This window comes from Sorex fumeus, unplaced genomic scaffold (genome assembly GCF_029834395.1).
Source record: "Sorex fumeus unplaced genomic scaffold, SorFum_2.1 ptg000047l, whole genome shotgun sequence".
NCBI classification, from domain to species: Eukaryota; Metazoa; Chordata; class Mammalia; order Eulipotyphla; family Soricidae; genus Sorex; species Sorex fumeus.
The window spans coordinates 37,394,868-37,417,109 of record NW_026606104.1 but is presented as its reverse complement, the minus strand read 5'-3'; the positions used below and the strand labels follow the sequence as shown (position 1 = coordinate 37,417,109).

At 48.8% G+C, this 22,242-nt stretch overlaps 1 protein-coding gene across 1 annotated transcript in view; it reads right to left on the bottom strand.

Annotated features, from left to right (window-relative positions):
- The window catches only part of VWA5B1 (von Willebrand factor A domain containing 5B1), a 66,061-nt gene that overhangs the window by 19,582 nt on the left and 24,237 nt on the right, over positions 1-22,242 (bottom strand). The window contains exons 4-12 of the mRNA XM_056122928.1: positions 20,530-20,679; positions 18,268-18,538; positions 14,053-14,246; positions 13,064-13,195; positions 12,165-12,289; positions 8,925-9,101; positions 3,787-3,897; positions 1,586-1,788; positions 1,076-1,190 (exon numbers count right to left, since the gene is read on the bottom strand). Of these exons, the coding sequence (XP_055978903.1) occupies positions 1,076-1,190; positions 1,586-1,788; positions 3,787-3,897; positions 8,925-9,101; positions 12,165-12,289; positions 13,064-13,195; positions 14,053-14,246; positions 18,268-18,538; positions 20,530-20,679 (1,478 nt within the window). The remainder of the gene's footprint in view (positions 1-1,075; positions 1,191-1,585; positions 1,789-3,786; positions 3,898-8,924; positions 9,102-12,164; positions 12,290-13,063; positions 13,196-14,052; positions 14,247-18,267; positions 18,539-20,529; positions 20,680-22,242) is intronic.

The following is a 22,242-nucleotide window of genomic DNA, read 5'->3' as shown; positions in this document are numbered from 1 at the left end:
AGTCATAGATGTACATCGGAACCATCCTTTAAGAAAGGATGCTCCAACTTTTGAACCATGATCACAGCTCTTTCTGGAAGCCCCAGACGATGACTGCGCTCAGCTGGCATGCAGGTGGCTCAGTGCAACACAATCTACCTGCTGGGAAATCTTTGCTCCAGAACTCCCCATTGGTAGAAACCTGCCGGACAGGCATTACTGTCCGAGGTTCTCCCTGCCTCACACTGACTCTTTCCTTCTCAGGTGTTGTGCCTGCATCTCAATGGAAGCCTTTGTCTTCCTTATTTCTTCACTTTTCTTTTTCATACATGTTAACCACCTAGTAATTTTCCTAGGTTCAAAACTCAATCTTTCTCTCTGGTTCCTGGATTGACAATAGAACTTTCTAGGGGTTAGATCATTTATTATTTTAAACTGATGCTGGATCATTTGTTATTATTAATTATATTATAATTGCTATAATTATTAATTGCTGTTGTTTGGTTTGCACTGTGGGCTTTTAATTGTTTTTTTTCTTTGAGGGGACCACTCCCTATGATTCTCGGGGACTATTTCTGTCTGTGAACTCAGGAGTGACTCCTGGGGGTGCTGGGAGACCCTCTGCAGTGTCATGGTTGGCTGCCTGCAAGGCAAGTGCTTCACTTCCTGTATCATCTCCATCCAGGTTGGATTATTTGTACCATTTGTGCAGAGAGTAAAGAGAAAACTATAACCTGTCTTCCGGGCTCTTCAGATTTCCTCTGAGACACCATTTGTCATCGTCAGTAACATGACCAGGACATGACCAGAAATGATCACGAACCCAATGTAGAGGGAGTGACACTCTACAGAGAATGACACCTGTGGAAGGTCCTTTACTGCTGTCAGTAGATGGAGCACGTGATCCTGTACCAGGAGACTAGGCGTTGATTTTTCTATGCCCCTGCCTCCACCGTCTTGATTCTCACTGAGATGCAGTATGACCTAGTAGAGAGCTTAGACGTGGGGTGATAGCCAAGCTCCACCCAGGAGCTGCTGTCCAACTGGTCTGGGCCTCTGAGTTTTTAGCACCTGAAGGGACTGTAGTTCTGCCTACCTTGGGTTGCAACCGCTCCCCCTCCTGCAGGAACTCAGCACTGCCCTTGGACACAGTTGCCAGCCCTGTCACCAGTCTGTGGCACACGTTGGGGCCAATCCCAAAGCTATAGCACCTGGAAGGGGAGAAGAGAGGTTGCCATCTTTGTCTCCAAATGGGAAAGGGACTGAGCACAATCCCAGCTCAGAGTCAACCCTAGATTCAGGCTCAGGGTTGAGGAGAGGAGCAACTCATCCACCAGTGCTCACTTCCACACAGTCCACCACCGGAAACTCCCACACAGTTCAAAGATAGAGCAGCAGGAGGAGCTCCATGGCCAAGGCTGCTCTGGGGGAGCTGTAGGCAGAGATGTGGGTGTCAAATCCCGTGGACAATGAAGTCCGACACTCTACTCTGGAAGCAAAGCTCACTAGGGTCTTTTCCTCTCCTCTGGTATTTCCCCAGCTCTGACATCCCAAGCTCAAGGAGGGCCCAAGATCACCAAGCCCCAGGCCTTCAGCCCGTGCTGACCTGGTGGAGAAAGCATGGTTTCGTAGCAGCTCCAGCACCTTCCCGGTGTTGTTGACGGTGCTGTCTGTGATCAGGAAGAGGAGTCTCGGGTGGCCTCGGTGCATGGGTTGCCGGATGACCCACTTGAGGGGGGAGAGGATGTTGGTGCCCCCCATGTCCGCCTGCATTTTTTGGATATTATCACAGGCCATGGCCAAGCTCTCCTGCAGGGAGGGTTCTGGTCAGAGGGTCTAGTCTATAGAGATTCCAGGTTCCCAGGAAGTGAATTCTTTATTCCACCTGATCTTACTGGAGCTCTCTCATGTTCCCAATTCCATCTCTTCCCATGCACAGAAAGAACAGGTGGCTATTTTCTTAGTGTTATTGTTCAGTAACGCCCCCCAACCCCCCCAATGCCACCATGAATGCCAAATGTACTCGTGGATTCCTCTTCAACAATATAAACACTCCTAAGCATATAAAGCCCCCCAAACTCAGCATAAATGGGGCTTCCTTCTATGATTATAGAAGCTGGTGATGTGGTAGAAAGAACACTTAGAAATAATTTTTGGTTTTGAGGCCACACTCCGTGGTACTCAGTGTGGTACTCAGTGGTACTCAGAACTTTCTCCAGGTTATGTGTTCAGGGATCACTCCTCAAGGTACCAGGGTTAAACTTGAGTCAGTCACCTCAAGACAAGTGCCTAATGGGCTGTATAACCTCTCTGGTCCCAGAGTTGGAAATCTTTAGACCTGAGAATCCTGGACTGACTGTGTTGCTACATCCTGATGGTGCTTGGAGAAAATCAATTCCTTAGCCCAGGCTTCAGATCCCCTCCCTCCCGGGCCAATGCTGAGAGACCCAGCTGGCCAAGGATTCCTGGCACTAGGCTAATGTCACTGCAGCAAGGACAATTTCTCAACAGACCTTAGATGTCCTTCTGCTCCTGACTCAGGAAGATTCTCTTCCAAGGCTATGCTTGGAGAAATGGCATATATCAAAAGTCTTCAAATGTCCAGTCACTTCTTGAGCCAAAAAACTAGAAATTTATCCCAAGGGGATCAACAGGATACATGTGGAACCTTTGCTATAAAGATGATGAAATAGAAAAAAAATGGAAATGGAAATGGCCAATTCTAGGGGTTCCATTAATAAGTCACTATCAAAGTAAAATACTAGACAGGTATTAAAATTTTGGCACAGATTAATACTAGCATAAAGATATGCTCATATTGGACTATTGTATTAGAAAAGTAGGTTCCAGATCAGTATTGAAGGTCTAATCCTATCTTTATTGAAAATGTGTGTGAACTCATAGGAAAGTTTGAGAGAGGCTTGTTTAATTTATTGAATTTTGAGGGGGCCCACTTGGCTATGTTCAGGGCTTACTCCTGGCTCTGTGTTCAGGGATCACTCCTTGGTGTCACTGAGGGGACCATATGGAGGTCTGGGGATCGAACCCAGGTTAGATGCATGCAGTAGAGTGTCTTACCCTATACTGTATGTCCAGACCCCAAAAGGGGTTTACATACAAATTATCACCAGTATTTTTCTTCTGAACCTAACCATGGTGACATAATCATTAAAAATTCGTTTTGCTTACATAGATTTAAAAATTATGGAACTATCAGCACATTTTATTATTGTGTTTGAAAAATCCATAAGGCTATTTTAAATCAGGAGAGGCCCCCTTTTATCATTGCCTTGTTCCTTTCCTTCCTTCTTTCTCTCTATACTTCCCTCCTTCCCTTCTTCCCTTCCTTTCTTTTTTCCTGTCCTAGAAGTTGGCAGAATGCTCCAATGCCCCAATGGTGAACTTGCTGCTGGGACCCACAGTCTTCTGGTTCCACATTGTAACCCGAGCCTTGAGAGTTCCATTTCTAGCCCACACCCATACCTACATGCCCATTTTTTGCTCTACTGCTCTCCACCATTTTCTCCACTGCTCTCCTTCACTTCAGCCTTGTCTCCTCTTAGGCCAGAGGGTCTCAGTGAGTGTTAGGTCTGGCTCTATCGTCCCTCTTCCCCCTCACTAAGTACACCCGTACTTTGCCCAACACCTTCTTTATTTTAGAAGCAGGTGCCTGAAAATAGTCACAAAAATGTTCCCTCTTCAATTCTCTGCCCCTGGGCATCATTTCTATTCTTGAATGTGGACAGTTTCTGAGAAGGCTCCTCACCACCCACCCCATTCCTGGTCCCATCCTTGCCCCTCCCTTACCTCATTGTAGGCATAACTGGAAGGGAACAGGGTCTTGAATGTGGATCCAAATCCAATGACATTGAAGAAGCAGGTTGGCATGAGACTTTTAAGAGCTACCACCATAGTTTCCTGACAGACAAAAAAGGGTGGTTCAAGATTCAGAAAAAAATTATTACCTCTCTGCCACCACACGTGGTGTTCTTATCCCAATGCGGGAGCAGCGCCAAAGAGGCTGGCCCACCTCCTGCCTGCACCCAACACCCACCGATGAAGAAATGTGCTGACACTGATCAGGGCCTGGGTCCAAGATATGGTCATAAAACTTCTTGCCCACAGAGCAGGGCTGACTTCTCAAAGCGTATCTTTGAGTTCAGTTCAGTTCTTTCCCACTCCTGCTGACCTGGGGAGGTTGGGAGCACAGGGTGTTCACCCTTCTGGTATAATATATCTATGGCTTCTGATTTTCAGTGCATCTTGCCATTACTTACATGGGTTATGGGCATCACTACCCACAGGAATGGTCTCTTGGGCTCAGATTTTTTGAATGCTCAGGGTGTGCTGTCATGCACCCCCTCAAAGAATCTTCACAACAAGCCTTAGAGGCCAGCACAGTATAACCCCCATGTTACATAGAAGAACGTAAGGATCCTGGGAGTTGAGCACAGCTTGTGGTGGTGAGCACTGATGCAATAAATGGGGAGTCAGGGTGCCAACATCCTTGTGCTGGCACTAAAATTTGTGAATACCGAATTGTCAACCTTGGGGCCAGAGATATAATACTGTAGGGCAGGGCACTTGCCTTGCATGCAGCTGACCATGGTTCTATTCCTGTTACTTGAAATGGTTCCCTGAGCATCATCAGGAATGATTCCTGAACAGAACCAGGATTAAGCCTACACTGCTGATATGGCTCCCCAAACAACAACAGCAAAAACCAGTGCACAAACAAAAGGAAACATTTGAATACATCGATGCTGGCATTACAATTTGTGTTAATTAAACCACATTCAAGTGTGAGCCAGTGTCAAAGCGTTAAGCCATGAGAGTGAGAGAAGGTAGAGGAAAGCACAGGATGTTAAATGGGGCCTTTTAGCTCGATGATGCTGAGACAATGAAACAATAAATACCAAACCATTACTATGTGCTGGGCAGTCCTCAGCATTTGCTGTTAGCGATCTCATTTAATCTCGACAGCTTCCTGGCTAAGAAGATTTAGAAGATGAACATACCTGGGCCAAAATCACAACTTCACAAAGACTCACTTGACCTTGGACTGATTATGTTACTCCTTCAAACACAGAGTGAATAGTCTATAAATAGCTATTACTACCAACCCAGTGAAATAGTAATACCTGTTAATAGTCATACCGCTGTTCTACAGATGGGAAATGGGCTCAGAAGGTTAAGGAGTTGTGCTGAATCACAAAATCGAACTAGGACTGGACTTCTAAAACCCAAGTCAGAGACATTTGTTCCTGTTAGCTTTGCCTTGGCACAGAGTTCAGGAATGAGGGTCACTGTCAGTCTCAGTTATTGATGGCATGCACCCTGAGAGTCTCAGTATGGCTTCATGGAAATAAATGTTACACCCCAAGAAGAAGAGCTGCAGGTGAACCCCAGCAGCTCTTATGCCACATGCTGGAGTTTCACATCAGCCTCTATGGACAAGCTGTCCCTCACCTGCCTGCTGCTCTACCCGGAAACTTCAGCATTAAACATAGCCATGAGCACACTCTCATTTCTCTTTTGTTGCTCATGTCAGTACATTTTGTTTCTCTACAAAAGAAGTCAATCTCTACTTATTTTCCATTAGCCACCAATGTACGTACCTCCCAGCTAGCAGGAGACTGCTGATCCATGCAGATAGTGTCTGCTTCTACCTATTAGAATTTTTAATGTCCTCATTTTGGCAGCAAGTAGTGGCTGAAGAATGAGAGCAGCTGCAGGAAACGAATTGGCTGAACTTTCCCCTTTGGCATGACTGTTTGGATTTCTAGTCTCTCCTACTTGCCTCCGCCTAGTCTTTCCTAAGACTTCAACCTAATGGACCACAATTAATGACCTAAGAAATTCCCCCATGGCCTCATTGTCATTCGGAAAGGAGCATGTGGCCAGAATAATTTCTGTTTCTTTCTTTAAAAGCAGCTTGCTTAGCAGAATGGCTGGTGCCAAGAGAAGTCATTTGTGAAGGGGTGACCGTGAGCTCAATGAGCTGAATTGGAAAAGGGAGCATGAGCAAATCTAAAGGGAAAGGGAGTAGGCACACTTAGAGGAAGTTATTGTCAGAGAATTCTGGAATGTAGAGGCTAGAAAGGTCTCACATTCAGGCATGACTTGAAAGTCAACTTTGGTGATTTGAAGTGGACACTGTAGGATCCTGGATCACAATTAATCTCAGAACACTGAGATTGCTCAGCCTAGATTGATTACTCTATATATACGCAGCAGAGATTGCTTGATCAGAGAGATTTTATTCAGGGAAGTGTATAATAATCCTGAACACCGAGATTAGAAGGATATCGAGACTGAACCCAGCCTGGGCTTAGGGGTGGTGAACCGAGGAGACTGTGACACAGTTTCAGCTTCTCTCTGAATTAATCCTCCCTTCTCACTTTACAGGAACAATAAATGAAGCCTAGAGTTGAGAATCACCTTATTCCAACTCACAGTAAGCTCGAAGCTGAGTTGGTCCTAGAACCCAGGCACCTGGAACCTCTCTTTCTACTCCGCCATGCAGCATCAATGACTTCATCAGAGAGATTTCATTCAGGAAAGTGCATAATAATCCTATATGATAATGTAAGGAAAATAAGCACCAAGTGAAGATAAGGAAGGCTCCAATTCTTTCTCTGGCCTTGTGATACTGGGAAAAACACATGACTTCTATTTCTGTACTGGAAAGGTTGTGAGAGAATATATATTCAGTGCTCTCAAGATACACTTTAGGTTTATGATTCCATAATTCTTTAGAGTGACCCAAGCAATGCCGTACACGTTGGCTTGACTTGGTAATGGAATACACTTGGCCATGCCTTATGGTCCATGAAGTATGCTTCAGTACTTTAGCGTGCGGACAGCTCCTCCAATTCTTACTTTAGGGAGTAGGCAATGTCGCCACCAGTCCTGTAACCCAAAGTCAAGAGAGACCTCCTGTGGGGGGTCTTCCTTGGATATATATATATATATATATATATATATATATATATATTCAGTGCTCTCAAGATACACTTTAGGTTTATGATTCCATAATTCTTTAGAGTGACCCAAGCAATATATATATATATATATAATTGCTGTCACGCTTCAAGACAAAACCCTATCATATCAAGCTTGAGAGAGAGCAGGCCTCTGAGAGGCCACCAAACTGCTCCCTTCCTTGATAATCCTGTTGCCCTGGAAACAAGAATTTGCTTCAGAGACCAGCTAGGAAGAGGGATGAAATTCCATGCGACAGCAGAGCTCTCTCTTTTCTTGTTCCCTTGTGCCTATTTTTCTGAGATGGTGTCCTTTACCCAGTAGGACCAACAGTTACGGGTGGGGGTGGGTGTGACTTCTTACACACACACACAGAGCTAGGCCCCCTGCAGAGAGACAGATGAGGAAGATCCGGTCCTTTGCCTTAATGAGTTCATAGCTTCAGAAGAGACAGACAGCGGCATAACTAAAAATACAAGGTTTGATAATGCTGTAATGGAGAATAATCTCCTGAGGAAGATGAAACACATGGAGTGGGGATGGGCAAGACTTGGTTTCTCTCTCTCTCTTTCTCTCTCTCTCTTCCCCTCTCTCTCTCTTCCCCTCTCTCTCTCTTTCCCTCTCTCTCACACACTCTCTCTCTTTCCTGCTCCCCTTCAGCAGCCTCTACAGCCCTGCGGCCACTATCTTTGGGTTGAGGCCTACTTTGTGAGCGCACCTCTCCCTCGTCACCTGCATCTCAGCTCTCTGAGGGCAGAGGTGGTGTTATAACCTGCTATCTTTCCATAGCCAAGAAAGCACATAGCCCATGTGAGAATATTTGAGGAAGAGAGGAATCAAATCTTTCCTACTGCATCAAGAACTTTACTAGAAATTTCTTTATGGCAGGTGCTGAGTCTAAGGAACTTCTGACGCCAGCTGGCACAAACAGAGATGAAAGTTTAACTAGAGGGTACACTAGTTTAAGATACTGGTAGACTCCCAGATCAGTTTTCTAACCTGAAACATAGAGGCAATTCCTGATGCCTTCCCAGTGCAACCCCCTAGTGATTGTCTGGATCAGACATTGTTTCAAGTTGTTAACCCAGGACTGGAAACAGCAATCCCTCAGCCCTGCCTGCTCCTTCCCTCTCTCTTCTGTACCCTTCTCCATTCAGCACCCAAGAAAGGGTTCCAGACCAAGAGAGCATTAAACAAAAGAGTAATGCAGGCCAAGGAAAGCTCTGGATTTTGCCTTCCCTTATAAACCGACAATTCTACCTTGCTCAGACATTTTTCCGGGTTTATTATTGTTTTTTTCCCCAATCTTTTTTTTTGATGCAAGTTCAGTGCGAAAGTGTCTAACTGAACTATTTTTGGGGGGAGACTTCCCAAGTGTTGCTTTGGAGGCCCTGAACCCTGTCAGTTATTATCGGCCAAACAAGCAGGTGATTCAGTGGGGGGGTCTGGGGATGAGGTGCTGCTCCAACCCCATCCCCATGCTGCCATGGGTGACCCAGTCACCCGGCATGCTGGGGTTTCCAGGGCTATACCTGGTGACACTGGGGAACCAGATGCTGCTGGGAATAGAACCTGGGTCAGCTGCATGTGAGACATGTACCCGAGACATATACCTCCTCCCTCACCTGATCAGACTACTTCAGTTATGATGTATGCACAGCTTTTCCTACTATGTGAATTAAAATCTTTTTAATCAGTAATTTTTCTATGTCAATTTAAAAATTTTTATTGGATCACAGTGAGATATAACAGTTGTTCATGATTAGGTTTCAATGTTCCAACACACATCCCTTCACCAGAGTACATTTCTCACCACCAATGTCCCTAGTCAAACTATTTTTTAAAAAAGTGATTTGTTGTTCCTCTTAGCCTGAGTGATTTAGGGAAGTTTCTGGAGTGAAGTGCTGAGGATCTTGGGTTTCGGGAGCCCCAGTGCAGTGGAAGCATGCACTGTCACATACCTTGACGTGGTTGATGCTGTTCCCACACATGCTGTTGCTCCGGTCAATGAGGAAGATGAATTCTCCATTAGTCTTCCGCAGCTTGGGCTCGGCTGACTGGAAGTCAGGGCAAAAGTTGAGCATAATGACAGAATGGTGCAGGATGTCCTTGTGCAGGCGTTTCCGGATGATCTCTCTCTGGGGGACAAAGGGAAACTCAAATGAACCTTCAGGGAATGCCCCAGGACACTCCTGAGCTGGTTCTGGGGGCTCCCGCTCTAGTACTCACGGAGGGTTCCAGATCCCACCCAGAGTCTGCAGGAAAACATCTCTGGGGTGACTGGACAAGTCAGCAGGTGAGAAAGCAGAACTGAGCTGGCACATAATCAGGAGACTGGGCAGTCACACCATCCTTCCACAGAACAGTGGGTCCCTTCTCGCACACCCAGTGAAAGAGCCATTTGGCTCATTGTGATTTTTGTGTCTTACTGCTGATCTTTCACAGTCTTAACTTCCCATTCACTACAAATTTTGCTTCGTTTAAACACTTTCCCCCACCTTCTTGACGGATTTGATTCATTTTTTCACCCATGCAATGAGGACAGGAAAACATGTTCTGTGAGTTGTGTGCATTCGTTGCAATACTTGTGAACCCACTGTGTGCCTGGCCATTGTTTCTCAGTGGTTGTCTTCTTACTGTGACTGGGGTGTGATTATTCATGCTGAGGCCAGGTTTTCCTCACAGGGGCTCATATCTATGACTCTCCCCGCTAGGTTGTCTCTGACTTGAGGGATGGCAATGGCTGAGTCTCTTTGGCATCTCTAAGGTTTCTCATAGAGTTTGGTGTAGATGAACTGAATAACATTGAAGGAAGGCCATCACTTAGTTCCTTAACATTTTTCATCTTCTGTTATTTGAGTAAGGATCAGTCTCAGAAGTGGTAGGGTGACTAGGGCCACTCCTAGTGATACTCAGGTGCTTGGGCTCAGTGGTATTCAGAGACACCAGAGCTACATCTGGTGGTACTGGTTGAGGGAGCACACAGGGCCAGGGTTCAAACTGAGGGTCTTGGATGTGAGGGTGATCTGCTGCAACATTGATCCTTCCATTGATGGTCAGGGTTGATGTAGTGAACCTGGTTCTTTAGGTGGTCTCCTTTCTCTCATCTACCTACCCCCAAACTGTGTTTCCCTTAAAGCTGCATGTTTGATACAAAACAATGTTCTTCCATAAATAGAGATTAACCAACCATTCTTTGGTCAAAGGAATGCAAATAATGTGTACCCTTTACCAAACTTCCCAACAAGCTCTCGGATTCGGGATCTTATGTTTTACCACTTGAGATACCCCCTGATACTATCCTAGATTTCTCTCAGGTCCCTGGTTCCTCTCCAAACAGATTTGGTTTGTTTACCTCTTGTCTGTCTCCCTGTGCTAGAGTATAAGCACCAGGAGACCCAGGAATGAGTCATTTTCAGTGCTGTCTGCCAAGTATCCAGAACAGGTCCTGAATCTATTGGGTATCCCGTGTTTGTTGAATGGATAGACAAGAATGAAGTGTGTGGTTCTTTTTGTTTGCCCCTGACCTGCATGGCTCCCCAATTCCACCTTTCTTGCTCTTGGGTCTCACTTCTCTCTGCATCTGCCTCTTGTACATAGTGTCTCCCTCTGTGTCATGGTTTTGGACAGCTTGTCCCACCTACTCTTCCTGATTGACGTCCGCCCTCTTCATGCCTGCCTCCTTCCCAGACTAGGGACGCATGCTTCCTCCCACGGGAACACCTGTGCCAAAAGTCACAGTGCTACACAGATGTCTGGGTGACAGAGACTGAGGAAGCAACAGCAGCATGAGGCACATCTGCCCATGAGCGGGACCACCTCTGAATTCTGGCCTCTCAGAGAGCTCAGGAATCTCTAACGTCTCCTTGAGCTGTTACTATCCAATTATCATAAACTCATCACTTCTTAGCAACCTCAGGCTGATTGCTGTCATCCAGGGGGCTCTAGAGAATACAGGACATTTGCATAGCCAACCCAAGGTGGCAAGTGCGTTGTCACTGACTTCAGTGGTCCCAGAGCTGATGGATGGGAGTCTACAAACAGGGGATTCAGGTATAACTTGGTACCCCTATTTACCATCCCCTGTCCATATGCCATTCCTTACTGCCAGACCTTACTGTCCCCTGACACTGCCACCCTGGCTCCAGACTTCTCTCTAGATGGACTAATTTAGATGAGGAGTTGGGGGTCCTCTGGGAGGACAGATGTTGGCAATGGTGTATCTAACCTGGGGATGACCTGATAGGCTGTTGCTGAGCCATCTTCCCATCCTTTGATGTCTCTGTCACCCCCACCCAGTGGGGACTCCCAGTGGGGTCTCTGGTAATGGTGACATGTATATTGTAAGCTGTGGACAGGTACCCAGACATCCTGGCCCACCCTGCTCTCAGCCCCTGGGCCATTCAGGTCACCTTGGAAAGAGGACCTTCACCATAACTCCAACTGCTCCATGTTAAACAATGAAGCTCATTGTTACCAAAGCCAAACCCCAAGATCACAGCCTTCCCTTTCTCCCAATTCACCAGTGCAGTTAGGATGAGACACCTCAGTTCTCTCAACTCTAAAAGGGGGACACTACAAAAATGTGTGCTATCATTTCCTTTTCTGTGGGTGACTCAAACAGTGCTGGGGGATGAGGGGTGGGAGCTCAGAAGCCATCCTGCTGGCACTCAGCTGCTGGGCCAAAAGGATTTCTCGGGTCAGCAGGAGCTCCCAGGGGCACCCTGGTGCTAAGATATTGGGGTCAGACCCGGAACCTTGCACATACAAGGCATGACCTCTGACCTCTGAGCCGCCTCCCCAGTCCAGAGCCCATCTTTTCAAATCTCTCTGGCATTTTGTTACTGCCTGGGTGCCCAAACTCTGAGCTGGAGAGAGGTGGTCAGGACAGTGTGTGGCTGGTGGCTCAGCCCTTGCTCTTTTCTTTCCCAATCCCCTCTGCTGAGCTTCTCGGGGGAGGTGGAAACAGAGCAAGGACCCAAGGGGAAAAAAGTGACAGAGGAAAAGGGAGTTCAGGGAGGGCAAGAAGAGCAGGGGCGGTGCCTGGTTGCAATTTCCTGGCTGGCCTTGCAGATGGAGCTGCTTAGAGGAGGCCGGGGCAGGGTCCGTGTGTGAAGGATCCCCCTAGGCAAGTCACTCCCCCACTTCCACCTCAACGCCCAGCTTCCCCCCACCGCCCCACTGTGCCTGTTTGGCTTCACCTTGTGCTCTGCACGGTTGTCCTTCCTCATGCCCTTGATGAAGTCTGCTCTGCCCTGCAGGTGCTGCTCGAACTCTCCAGGGCTCATGTCTCCCTTCTCCACCAGCACGTGGGGCACGTGGGGCTCTATGGAGGAGACACCAGTCCTTGACACCTGGTCCAAGATGAGGGTAGTGCCAGGTATGGGGGTTAGGAGCAGGATCTGCACTGGGGAAGGGGGCACTTCCTGTTAGAAGAGGGGGTGAAGCCTGTGGTTGCCTGCAGCAGTGGGGGTGGTAAGAGACTCCTTAGCTAAGAGGCAGGAATGTCCAAGGGCCTGGTGCCCTCACAGTCCCTTGAAGAGCCTCTGCCTATCTGTAAAACGGGAATGGGATGGGGCCTAATTCTTTCAGGACTTCACTTTTGCTGACTTCTTTTTGGGGAAGTGGAGAGAGGAGGGAGGCACATTGGCAATCCTCAGGGCTTACTCCTTGCTCTGTGCTCAGGGGGTCACCAATGGCAGCACTCAGGGGACCATATGTGGGGACAAGGATCAAACCAGGGTCTGCTGCATGCAAGGGCAATCTCCAATTCCGTCTTGCTGTCCTGTCTCTCTGACCTTTCTCTGACTCCTTAAAGAGATGAAAGTGTTGATCCCTGAGGGTTCAGAGCTGCAGGTCCTTGCTGTGCTCAGGGCTTCAAAGCTTCCTGGGATTTCTGCTCAGCTTGCCTGGAGGCACAGTGCCGTGAAAATGGGATAAGACCCCAGTTCCCCTAGAGCTGAAATTAGGACAGAAGATGTTCCCTTCTTCTAGCCAGAGGAGAGTGAACTAGGGAGCAAGTTGGTCTCTTCAGTGCCATTATTTCTGCCTACCAGTTGGGGGACCCAGGGTGGCCTCCTCCCTCCCCCAGTCTCTGTACCACTCGGGTGGATGTGGATCTCCACTGGCCGGTCAAAGGTGTGCTTGCTGGCCAACGTGACGATGATGCTCTTGGCCGAACTCGCAGAGGGGGCAGCATCTGCCCGGATCTCATGGGTGGGACTCTCTACTCCTGGGGGCACAGAGAGACAGAGTACTCTTAGAAACCCCAAGAGAGTGAGGGGTTCATCAGATACATTAATACCCAGGTCAGAGATGATTGCTACTCGAGTCTCATGGGGGTTCCTGACCTGTGGCACCCTCACCAGGACACCTCAGTTTTCCCATTTGCAAAATGGGGGCTCAGATAGATGAAGAATGACCCAGAATCAAGTAGAGGGGAGCAAAGATTTGTTTCCTCCTAGAGTTCAGAGCTCCCCTGTGGGTGAGCACCCCTGCATCCTTCTTGCTGCTGTGCTATTCTGGTCCCCCAGATCGGAGACCCATGGACAAGAAGATCGAGGTCCAGTGTGCCTGGAGGAGAAGACCATCAGGACACCAGTTCTTAGTAAGGATGCTCATTCGTGGCCCTTGGGAGCTCTGACCATCTAACTAGTGCCTCGGACTGGACCAATTCCTTGAGCTGCTGGGGGAAATAAGGGGCACTGGGGATCAGTGTCTGCAGGATAGCTCCAGTTCCCAGGGATTCTGAGAGGCAGGGTGAGAATGGGGAGCAGCCTGATGGTGGTGAACTCTAGGAGAGACCCCAGCACCACCAATTAAACCATGGAAAGGGAGGATGAGGACAACCCAGAAGCTGTCCTTGGGAGGGGACTCATCTGGGGGTTGCATGTCAGAAACATAAGAAATGGGGGTGCCTGAATGTCTCTGTGCCTCGGCTTCTCTTCCACTTGAAACCAGCAGCCTTCCTGCCCTCTCTCCCCCTTCATCCCTGGAGACTTTAGGTCAGAAAGCCCCCACCACCACCCCCATCCCCTGCCACACTGCCTCCCCTGCAGCCTCATCTCAGTCTGCACAGCCCCCTCTCACCTGCAAGCAGGCACGGCCCCCGGATCTCCAGCTGGAAGCTGAACTCATATTCCATGGGGTTGGACACGCTAGTGTCCAGGAGCGCTGCCAGGCTCAGTCTGTTCCAGGAGTTCGGGGCCTGGGTACCGAAGCAATGCTTGTCTTTGCTGGGAAGGCAGCCAGGAGCAGGAGGAGGAGGAGGCAGGCAGCCAGGGCTGAAGGGGGTGGGGGGCAGGGTGAGAAGACATGGGAAGACAATGCATCCCAGGCAGCCCTGGCATCCCTCAGCCCCACCCAAAATGGGTCTGAGGTGCTTTCTGTATTACTCAGCCCTGACTCTCCCACTCTACCTGAGCCCGGGGACAGGCACAGCTATCAACATGAGGGACGGCCAGGGTTCCACTCCCACCCCCACACAGGGAAACTGAGTATCAGGAGTATCAGGGTGGTGAGGCAACTGGGAACTTGGTGGAGCTTGCACCCTTCTCCTAGTTGAGTGTGTCTGCATGGCCAGACAGTTCTCAGCACACCACACCACTTCTGCATCCTTGCTTGATTCCTGGGAGCCAGACAAGTCCTGCTCCTCAAAGATTTGGTTTACTTATCTGTGAAATGGGGAGAGTGAAGACCCAGTGCTTCACCAAGTGCCACTCACCAAACACTCAAGGTTCTGAGCTTCTTTCTGCGTCTTCCTCTTTCTGGCCTTAGATTTGCTCTAGGCCACCCCACCCCAGGCACTATGTTCTTATATACGTGTGTATCCTGGGTGTTTGGTTGTATGTGCTTTCATTGAAAAAGAGAAAGAGAGAGAAGAAAAGTGCCTACCATTGAGGCAGGCTGAGGGGGAGGGAGGCAGTGATGGGAGGGAACCTGGGGACACTGGTGCTGGGAAACGTTTGTACACTGGTGGAGGGATGGGTGTTGGAACATTGTATGACTGAAATCTAATTATGAACAGCTTTGTAAAGGTCTATCTCACAGTGACTTGATTAAAAATTCTTAAAAATAAAAATAAATTGAAAATAATGAAAAATTAAAGTCAAAAAAAGAAAAAGAGATTGTTTTGTATTATGAATTCCTTCAATTGCCTCTTTTCCCCCATTCAAGTGCTGAATATTTTCTTACTTAAAAACTTTTTTAAATAATTATTTTAAAAATAACCACACCTGGCAGTGATCAGGGTCCCAAAGCTGTTCCAGGCTGAGCTTAGCCCATGTGGCCTGTGAGGTTCCTGTGGTACTGCAGGACTCCTGGGGCCATACCTAGCAGTGACGGGGAGCTATGCAGTGCCGGGAAGCAAACTCAAGGCTTTGTATGTGCTCTGTCGCTTGGGCAATCTTCTGACCCTCAATGCTGATTTAATTCATTGATTTACTATGTATAACTTTTTTTTAGCTTCTTGGGCCATATCAGGGGACACTCCTGTTGGTGTTCATTTTTTGGCTGGGTGGGGGTCACACCTGGCAATGTTCAGCATTTACTCTTGGCTCTGTACTCAGGAATTACTTCTGGCATGCTTGGGGGACTCTATGGGATGCTGGGGGATCCAACCCAGGTCAGCATCATGTAAGTCAAATGCTCTATCCATTGTACTATCACTCTGGCTCACCTGTTGGTGTTCTGGGGGACTACATGTGGTGCCCGGGATTGAACTGGGGTCAGTCACATGCAAGGCAAGTGTCTTAACCCCTGTACTATCTCACTGCCTTCCAATGTTGTGGTTGAAACTCTGCCCACAGGGCTGTCTAGAAAAAGACTATTTGCTGATAACATGGCATTTCCTGGGACATTTGTGATATTGTTGTTGTTTTTGGGGTTTTTTTGTCTTTCTGGGCCCACCTGTGTCGCCACTATAAAGATTCTCGCCTATGTCCCCTTTGTACTTAGGAAAGAATTTCCCTGGGATCCCTGGGTCAAAGAGCATACACCAAGGACAGCCAAGTTGCCCTTTAGGGTGACTCCCTGGGTCTGTATTCCTAGCGATGAATAGGAGTTCCCCCACACACCTCCTCCCTCTGCTTCACTAACACTTGGTATTCTCCAGGTCGCTTGGAGACACACAGGGTTCCTAGGGATTTCCGGCTTCTCCTGAGAACTTCTCTGCCAACTCTGCTTGTTGGCATGGTCAGGAATAAGTGGATTAGAGCCACTATAGGGCCATCTTTGCCTCTTGATTCCTGGCCTACCAAGGTCTTTAATTGCCCCAGCCCTGCCACTGAAATGTGCCAAGACTAGTGCCAGGGCAGCACTTACAAAGACCAGTGGCTGGTACACCCTGGACTGGAAATGACAGACTCACTGCAGTTTCCAGGCTGCGTACACACATCTCTGCCCACTGAGCTCTCCCTGAGCCGTCAACCACTCACTCACTTCCTCCTTCCTCTTCCACCTGGCTGGCCTGGTACCTTTCACTTCTCATCATTCCCAGCACACTCTGAAGCAGGACTGAGCATTTCACGTTCCTCCTGCCCTCTGCCCAGAGTACTCTTCCTCCAGAAGCACTGCATTCAGGGAGACCTGCCTGACTCCTTTCTCTGCTGCTTAAAAGCAGCACCTACTCCACTCCTGCTGAGAGCACTTAACTGTATAGAACCCTACCCACCAGACTCCAGTTACAGCCCACCCCCACCCCCACCTCCAGTTTGGTGGTGTCCTGTGCCAGCATGTCCTCTGTCCCCAGCTTTCATTCCCTTGGGCACCAGCTCCCAGAGGCCCTGGGACCCCTTCAGGGCATGTATGAAATGCTGGATACGCGTGGCACATCATCCTGGATTCCAACTTGGCTTAAAGATGGGGGTGGTGGGGGGAGAGAGTTGGGGGGAGGTTAAGTACTTGAACTGGTAATGAAATTATAGTGTTATTTTTATATCAGATACCATGGACTCAATTATTTAGCGCTATTGCTTTTGAGTTTAACTCTTTTTATTCCAGCACCTGAAATCAATTTTTAAAATTTGCACGGATTAGACCAGAATATGGCTCGGTGGCAGAGCACTTTGCCTTGCATATGTGTGACCTTAGGTTCAATTCCCAGAAATGCCTCATCCCCTGAGCACTGCTGAGAGAAACCTCTCAATACCCAGTGGTGAACTGTTCCTGAGCACTGCTGGGTGAGGTCCCCAAAGCAAAATAAACAAACATCAAAAATGTAAACTCATTGAATATAATGCAACATTTAAACAGACATCTGCACTTAGCAGACTTTATCCCCTCTCCAGAGGAAATGCACCTCCTCTGTCACGGGGGTGGGAGTGGAGGCCCTATTTCAGGCATCCATACCCTAGACAGCCATCCAACCTTCTTTTGCCTTCTAGCCCACTGAAGTGCAGATGCATTGCCCTGCTACTGGCCTCAACAGGGTTCCTCTCCCTGGACCGTGGAAGCCCCACTTTAGTGCATCCTTGCTGTTTTTGGGAGAAATGCAAAGTGTCTCTGAAGCCTCATCCTGTGTTTCTGCAGCCTCATTGTGTGTCTCTGCAAACTCATCATGTGTCTCTGTGGTCTCATCATGTCTCTGAGGCCTCATCATGTGTCTCTGAGGCCTCATCGTATGTCTCCATGGTCTCATTATGTATCTCTGTGGTCTCATCATGTGTCTCTGTGGTCTCATCCATGTGTTACTGAAGCCTCATCATGTGTCTCCATGGCCTCATCACGTGTTCTCATCTCAGGTTGCCTGGACTTCACTCCCTCTCTGGGGCACATCCTGGCTCCCCAGAGCTTCTGTTTGAGCTCTTCTCAGCACAGGAGAGCACCTGAAGTGCTCATACTCCCCTCACAGTTTCACTTCTCAGAATAGCCTGACCAGGCCCTGAGGCTGGGCTGGGAGGGTGTGTGGGCAGCTGGCCTCTCTTACAAACTTTAAGTCCTGGGAACTTGCCCCTCGCGGCCCTGTCCACTTGAATCAGTGCCCAGATATAGACACTCCAAGTTGTGCGTTAGGTGTGCCGTGAAGGGAACAACGTGTGCCCTCTGACCCCAGTGCTCATGGGCACAGAGTCAGTACCCAGGAAATCCCTCTCATGTATGAAGGAGAAAACTTGGGGTGCTGACACTGAGATGTTGCCTGGCCATTCCCATCAGGGCCCCTCAAGCAGGCTGGTGAGTGCGCTCCATGTGATTGGGGGTGCATTACTCAGAGGGCGGCCAGGAGCCCTCGTCTATACCTCATCTTTCTTCCCTGTGAGCCCTGATCTCCGCTCCCACTCCCGCAGCCCCTGGGCAGGGCCACCTTACCCTTGAGTCTGTTGGTTGGTGGTGTCAGTGTCATTGGCACAGAGCGGGGGCACTGTGGGGGTGCAGACAGCGGGCAGCAGCACCTGCACGGCCCCATTGGGCAGCGTCGGGAGTTCCGAGGAGGTGCTGATGAAGACGGTGATGTTCTCCATGGGGTCGATGGTCCCCAGGTTGACCACAAACAGGATCCTCTCCAAATCCTCATCCAAAGGCACCTTGCCTGGTGGGCAGGACTGTGGGGTGCAGGGAGCACCTTTTTGTGGAAAGTTCCCTAAGAGTTGGGTCTGGAGTCAGGGACCATGGACTGGTCACCTCTAGTCCCCTGTAAGCTTGCACTGCCACCAGTGTGAGGAGCCCAGTTTGCAGATGGGAGAAAGGGCTCTCTCTGGAGGACTCAGTCTGAGCACTGCCTCAGCTACTCAGAAAACAACTCACTCACCAAACGCAGATCTGAACAGCCCGGGGGCTGCAGCCAGGTCAGTGGACTATCTCCCATCTGCCTTGAAAGTGGGGGACTTGCACCCCCAAATGCCTAGAGGGGTCATGTTTCCACTGCCAGATTCTACTCCCTGAGAACCTCAGTCAAGCATCTGCCCAGTTTTGTGATTCAGGTTGTCCTCCATGGTCTTTCCTTTAACTTTCCTTCTTTCTTTCTTTCTTTCTTTCTTTCTTTCTTTCTCTCTTTTTTTGTGGTGGAACTTGGACCTAGAGATGCCCAGGGACCTCAGTGGGGTCACATGGTACCGGGGATGGAACGCAGGGACTCACACATGCTAGGCATGTGTTCTAGCCCTTGAGTTCTGTCCCCAGCCCGTTGGGTCTTTACTTGGGTCTGAAAGCCCCCCTCCCTCCCCCTGCTTAGTCATTCTCACCCCTCAACCCTACCTTGGTTCCAGTCTGGACCCCTCTCACCCTCCTTTGACATCCATTATCCAGACCTTTCTCCATGGTTACTGGCAGGTCCTGACTATTCTTTCAGGGGGAAAATCCTAAAAAATGGTGGATGACTTTGTATCTGTACACAGGGAGCATATATTACTATTCTGGAACATCTTGCTCACTCTCCAAGCCCATGTTCTCTCCTCCCTGGACACGCATCTCTCTGGCTTGTCTCTGTTATTTTGTCTGCCAATTTCCACCCTGGAGAAGCCTCTGTTCTCTCCTGAACACATCCTTCTCTCTTTCTCTCCCCTCTATCTTTCTAAATAAGTTCAATAAAAGTTATCTTACTTTATCTCTTCCCCTTCACAAAAAAAGAAAAAAAAAGATTCTTAATGTGTTAATGAACAGGTGAACAAACTTCCTTGATCTTAGATCCAAACAGTGGGCTGGAATGATAGCACAGCGGTTAGGCCGTTTGCCTTGCAAGTGGCCAACATGTCCGGCCGGAGTTTGATTCCTCCGCCCCTCTTAGAGAGCTGGGCAAGCTACCGAGAGTATCTCACCTGTACGGCAAAGCCTGGCAAGCTACCCGTGACATATTCGATATGCCAAACACAGTAACAACAAGTCTCATAATGGAGATGTTACTGGGCCCGCTCCAGCAAATTGATGAACAATGGGAGGACAGTGCTACAGTTATCTAGGTGAACTGAGGACAAGTTAAGAGCCTTGCCCTAACTCTTATGTCTAAATGCTAGGTGGGGAGACATTCTTTGGCCCCCCTCATTGTGACAGTGACAGTGACAGATCCAAACAGTGTGAATCTCATCAGACACATGGTCTGATTCAAGACCCGGTCCTGCCCCTAACATGCTGTTTGGTCTTGGGCCAGTCACTCATCCACTCTGAGCCTCAGGCATCCACTGCTGATGGGAACAACTTCCTCTGTAGGGGAAGGCCCTGTAGAGGGGCCTGAGGCATGTGCTTGATTGGGTGAGTAGAACCTTAAGCTCCATCTTCAGAGATTATGTTAACTGTCTTATCTAACTCACATAACAGGGAAGCCACTGATCTGGGACTCATTCTGATCTGACTTATTCTGCCCCTTGTGAATTTCAGGATTCGGCAGAGAATAAGATTCTTTTTCTTTCTCTCCTTTTGTGCTCATCACATGTCAGAGGTGAAAACAGCAATTGCTCCCTCTAATCTGTAGACAGCAAGGTGAGGTTCAGAGAGGTTAAGAATTGGTTCCATATCACACGGGCATCCATATCTCAGGATCCCTGATACTTGGTCCAGGAATCTCTCTACCCTATTCCTATCCCGTCACCTGCCCTCTGTCTGCCCGAGGCCCTCCCACATCCCTCCTGGCTGCCCTACCTGTGACGGTGGCTCTTGTGTAGGGGGGATCCCGCTGGCTGCTCTCGAGCTTGGCTTTGTCCTTGATCTGCACTGTCACGATGCGGTCAGCAATGACTGCTTCAAAGCCGATCACCGTGGTGGACTCATCCAGGGGGTACACGAAGAGGCCTGCCAGAGCAAGACCCCACACTGTGAGACATCCCCACAGCCCTGCCCTGCATGCCTCAGCTTTGGACAGGGACCCAGACCTCCGTCTTACTGAATATATGGACGGTCCTCTCCACTGGGCAGTGGGGGCCTGCGAGGTCTCAGGTGGAAAGCCTGGGGCCGAGTGGGGGGTTGTGGTATCAGGAATTTTTGGAGCAGGGGACCTTTGGTAGGGGGCAGCTATCCCCTTTTCCACCCAACCCTTACTCTGTGAGGGCGGAGGGGTTAGCACTTGTGATTTTTCACAAGAGAGAGTAGAAACTCTTTTTCCTTTCTTTTTGTTATCATTATTATTATTGTCATTATTATTATTGGGCTGGATTGATAGCACAACAGGGGGGGGGTGTTTGCCTTGCACGCAGCCAACATGGTCAACCCGAGTTCGATTCCTCTGCCCCTCTCGGAGAGCCCGGCAAGCTACCAAGAGTATCTCGCCCACATGGCAAAGCTTGGCAAGCTCCCCGTGACGTATTCGATATGCCATACACATTAACAAGTCTCACAATGTTACTGGGCCCCCTCAAGCAAATCGATGAACAACGGGAGGACAGTGACAGTGATTATTATTATTATTGGAAAGAAGAGAACTTAAAATTTTCAGAGTTAAAGATAAGGATTGAGGCCAGAGAGAGAGAGTATAGGGGATAGGGAATTTTTCTTGTACATAGTTGATCTGGGTTTGATCCTCAGAGCCCCATATGGTCCCTTGAGCCCTGTCAGGAATGATCCCTGAGCACAGAGCCAGGAGTAAGCCCTGAGCACGACTGAGTGTGGCCCAATACAAACAAACAAAAAACTAAGGGCTGGGGCTGGAGTGAACACAGTGGGTGGGGCGTTTGCCTTGCTTGCAGCTGACCCAGGTTTGATTTCCAGCATCCTATATGGTCTCCCAAGCATCGCCAAGAGTAATTGCTGAGTGCATGACCCAGGAGTAACTCCTGTGCATTGCCAGGTGTGACCCATAAAGAAAAGAAAAGAAAAGAAAAGAAAACTAGGACTACATCAAAGAAAACCTAACAAAGAAAAAATTGTGTCTAGTTGCTTTCCTGGTCTGCTTGTACTTCTCAAGTCAAGGTGGGTTCCAAATTACATGTGGTTGGAACAAGAGTTGTTTTTTTCTTTAGTGAGAAATAGGGATTTTTATCTGAATTGTGGAGTGGGCCTAAAAAACCCATCTGTGAGGGCGCCTAGCCCCATCCTGCACTAGGAACTGGGGCTAAAGCGAGTGGCCGCGGGTCCTCACCCCACCCTCCCACCTTTCCTCTCCTGTGACCTGGGGCAAGTGCTCAGTATTCCGAAGTCTCGTAGCTCTGCCTGCAAAGTGCCAATAATAAAGCTCAAGTCAGGCTCTAGGCCAATGTGAAGAAAGCCCTATGCCCTAAGCTGTGTGTCCCAAGACACCTGCCCGCCGTCTTAGTCTGCTTATTTTTGGTTTGCTTAGGGGCTACACCTAGAAGTTCTGGAGTGCGGTAGGGGGTCACCCCTGGCTGTGTTTGGAGCACTGACCTTCTACAGGCAAAACCT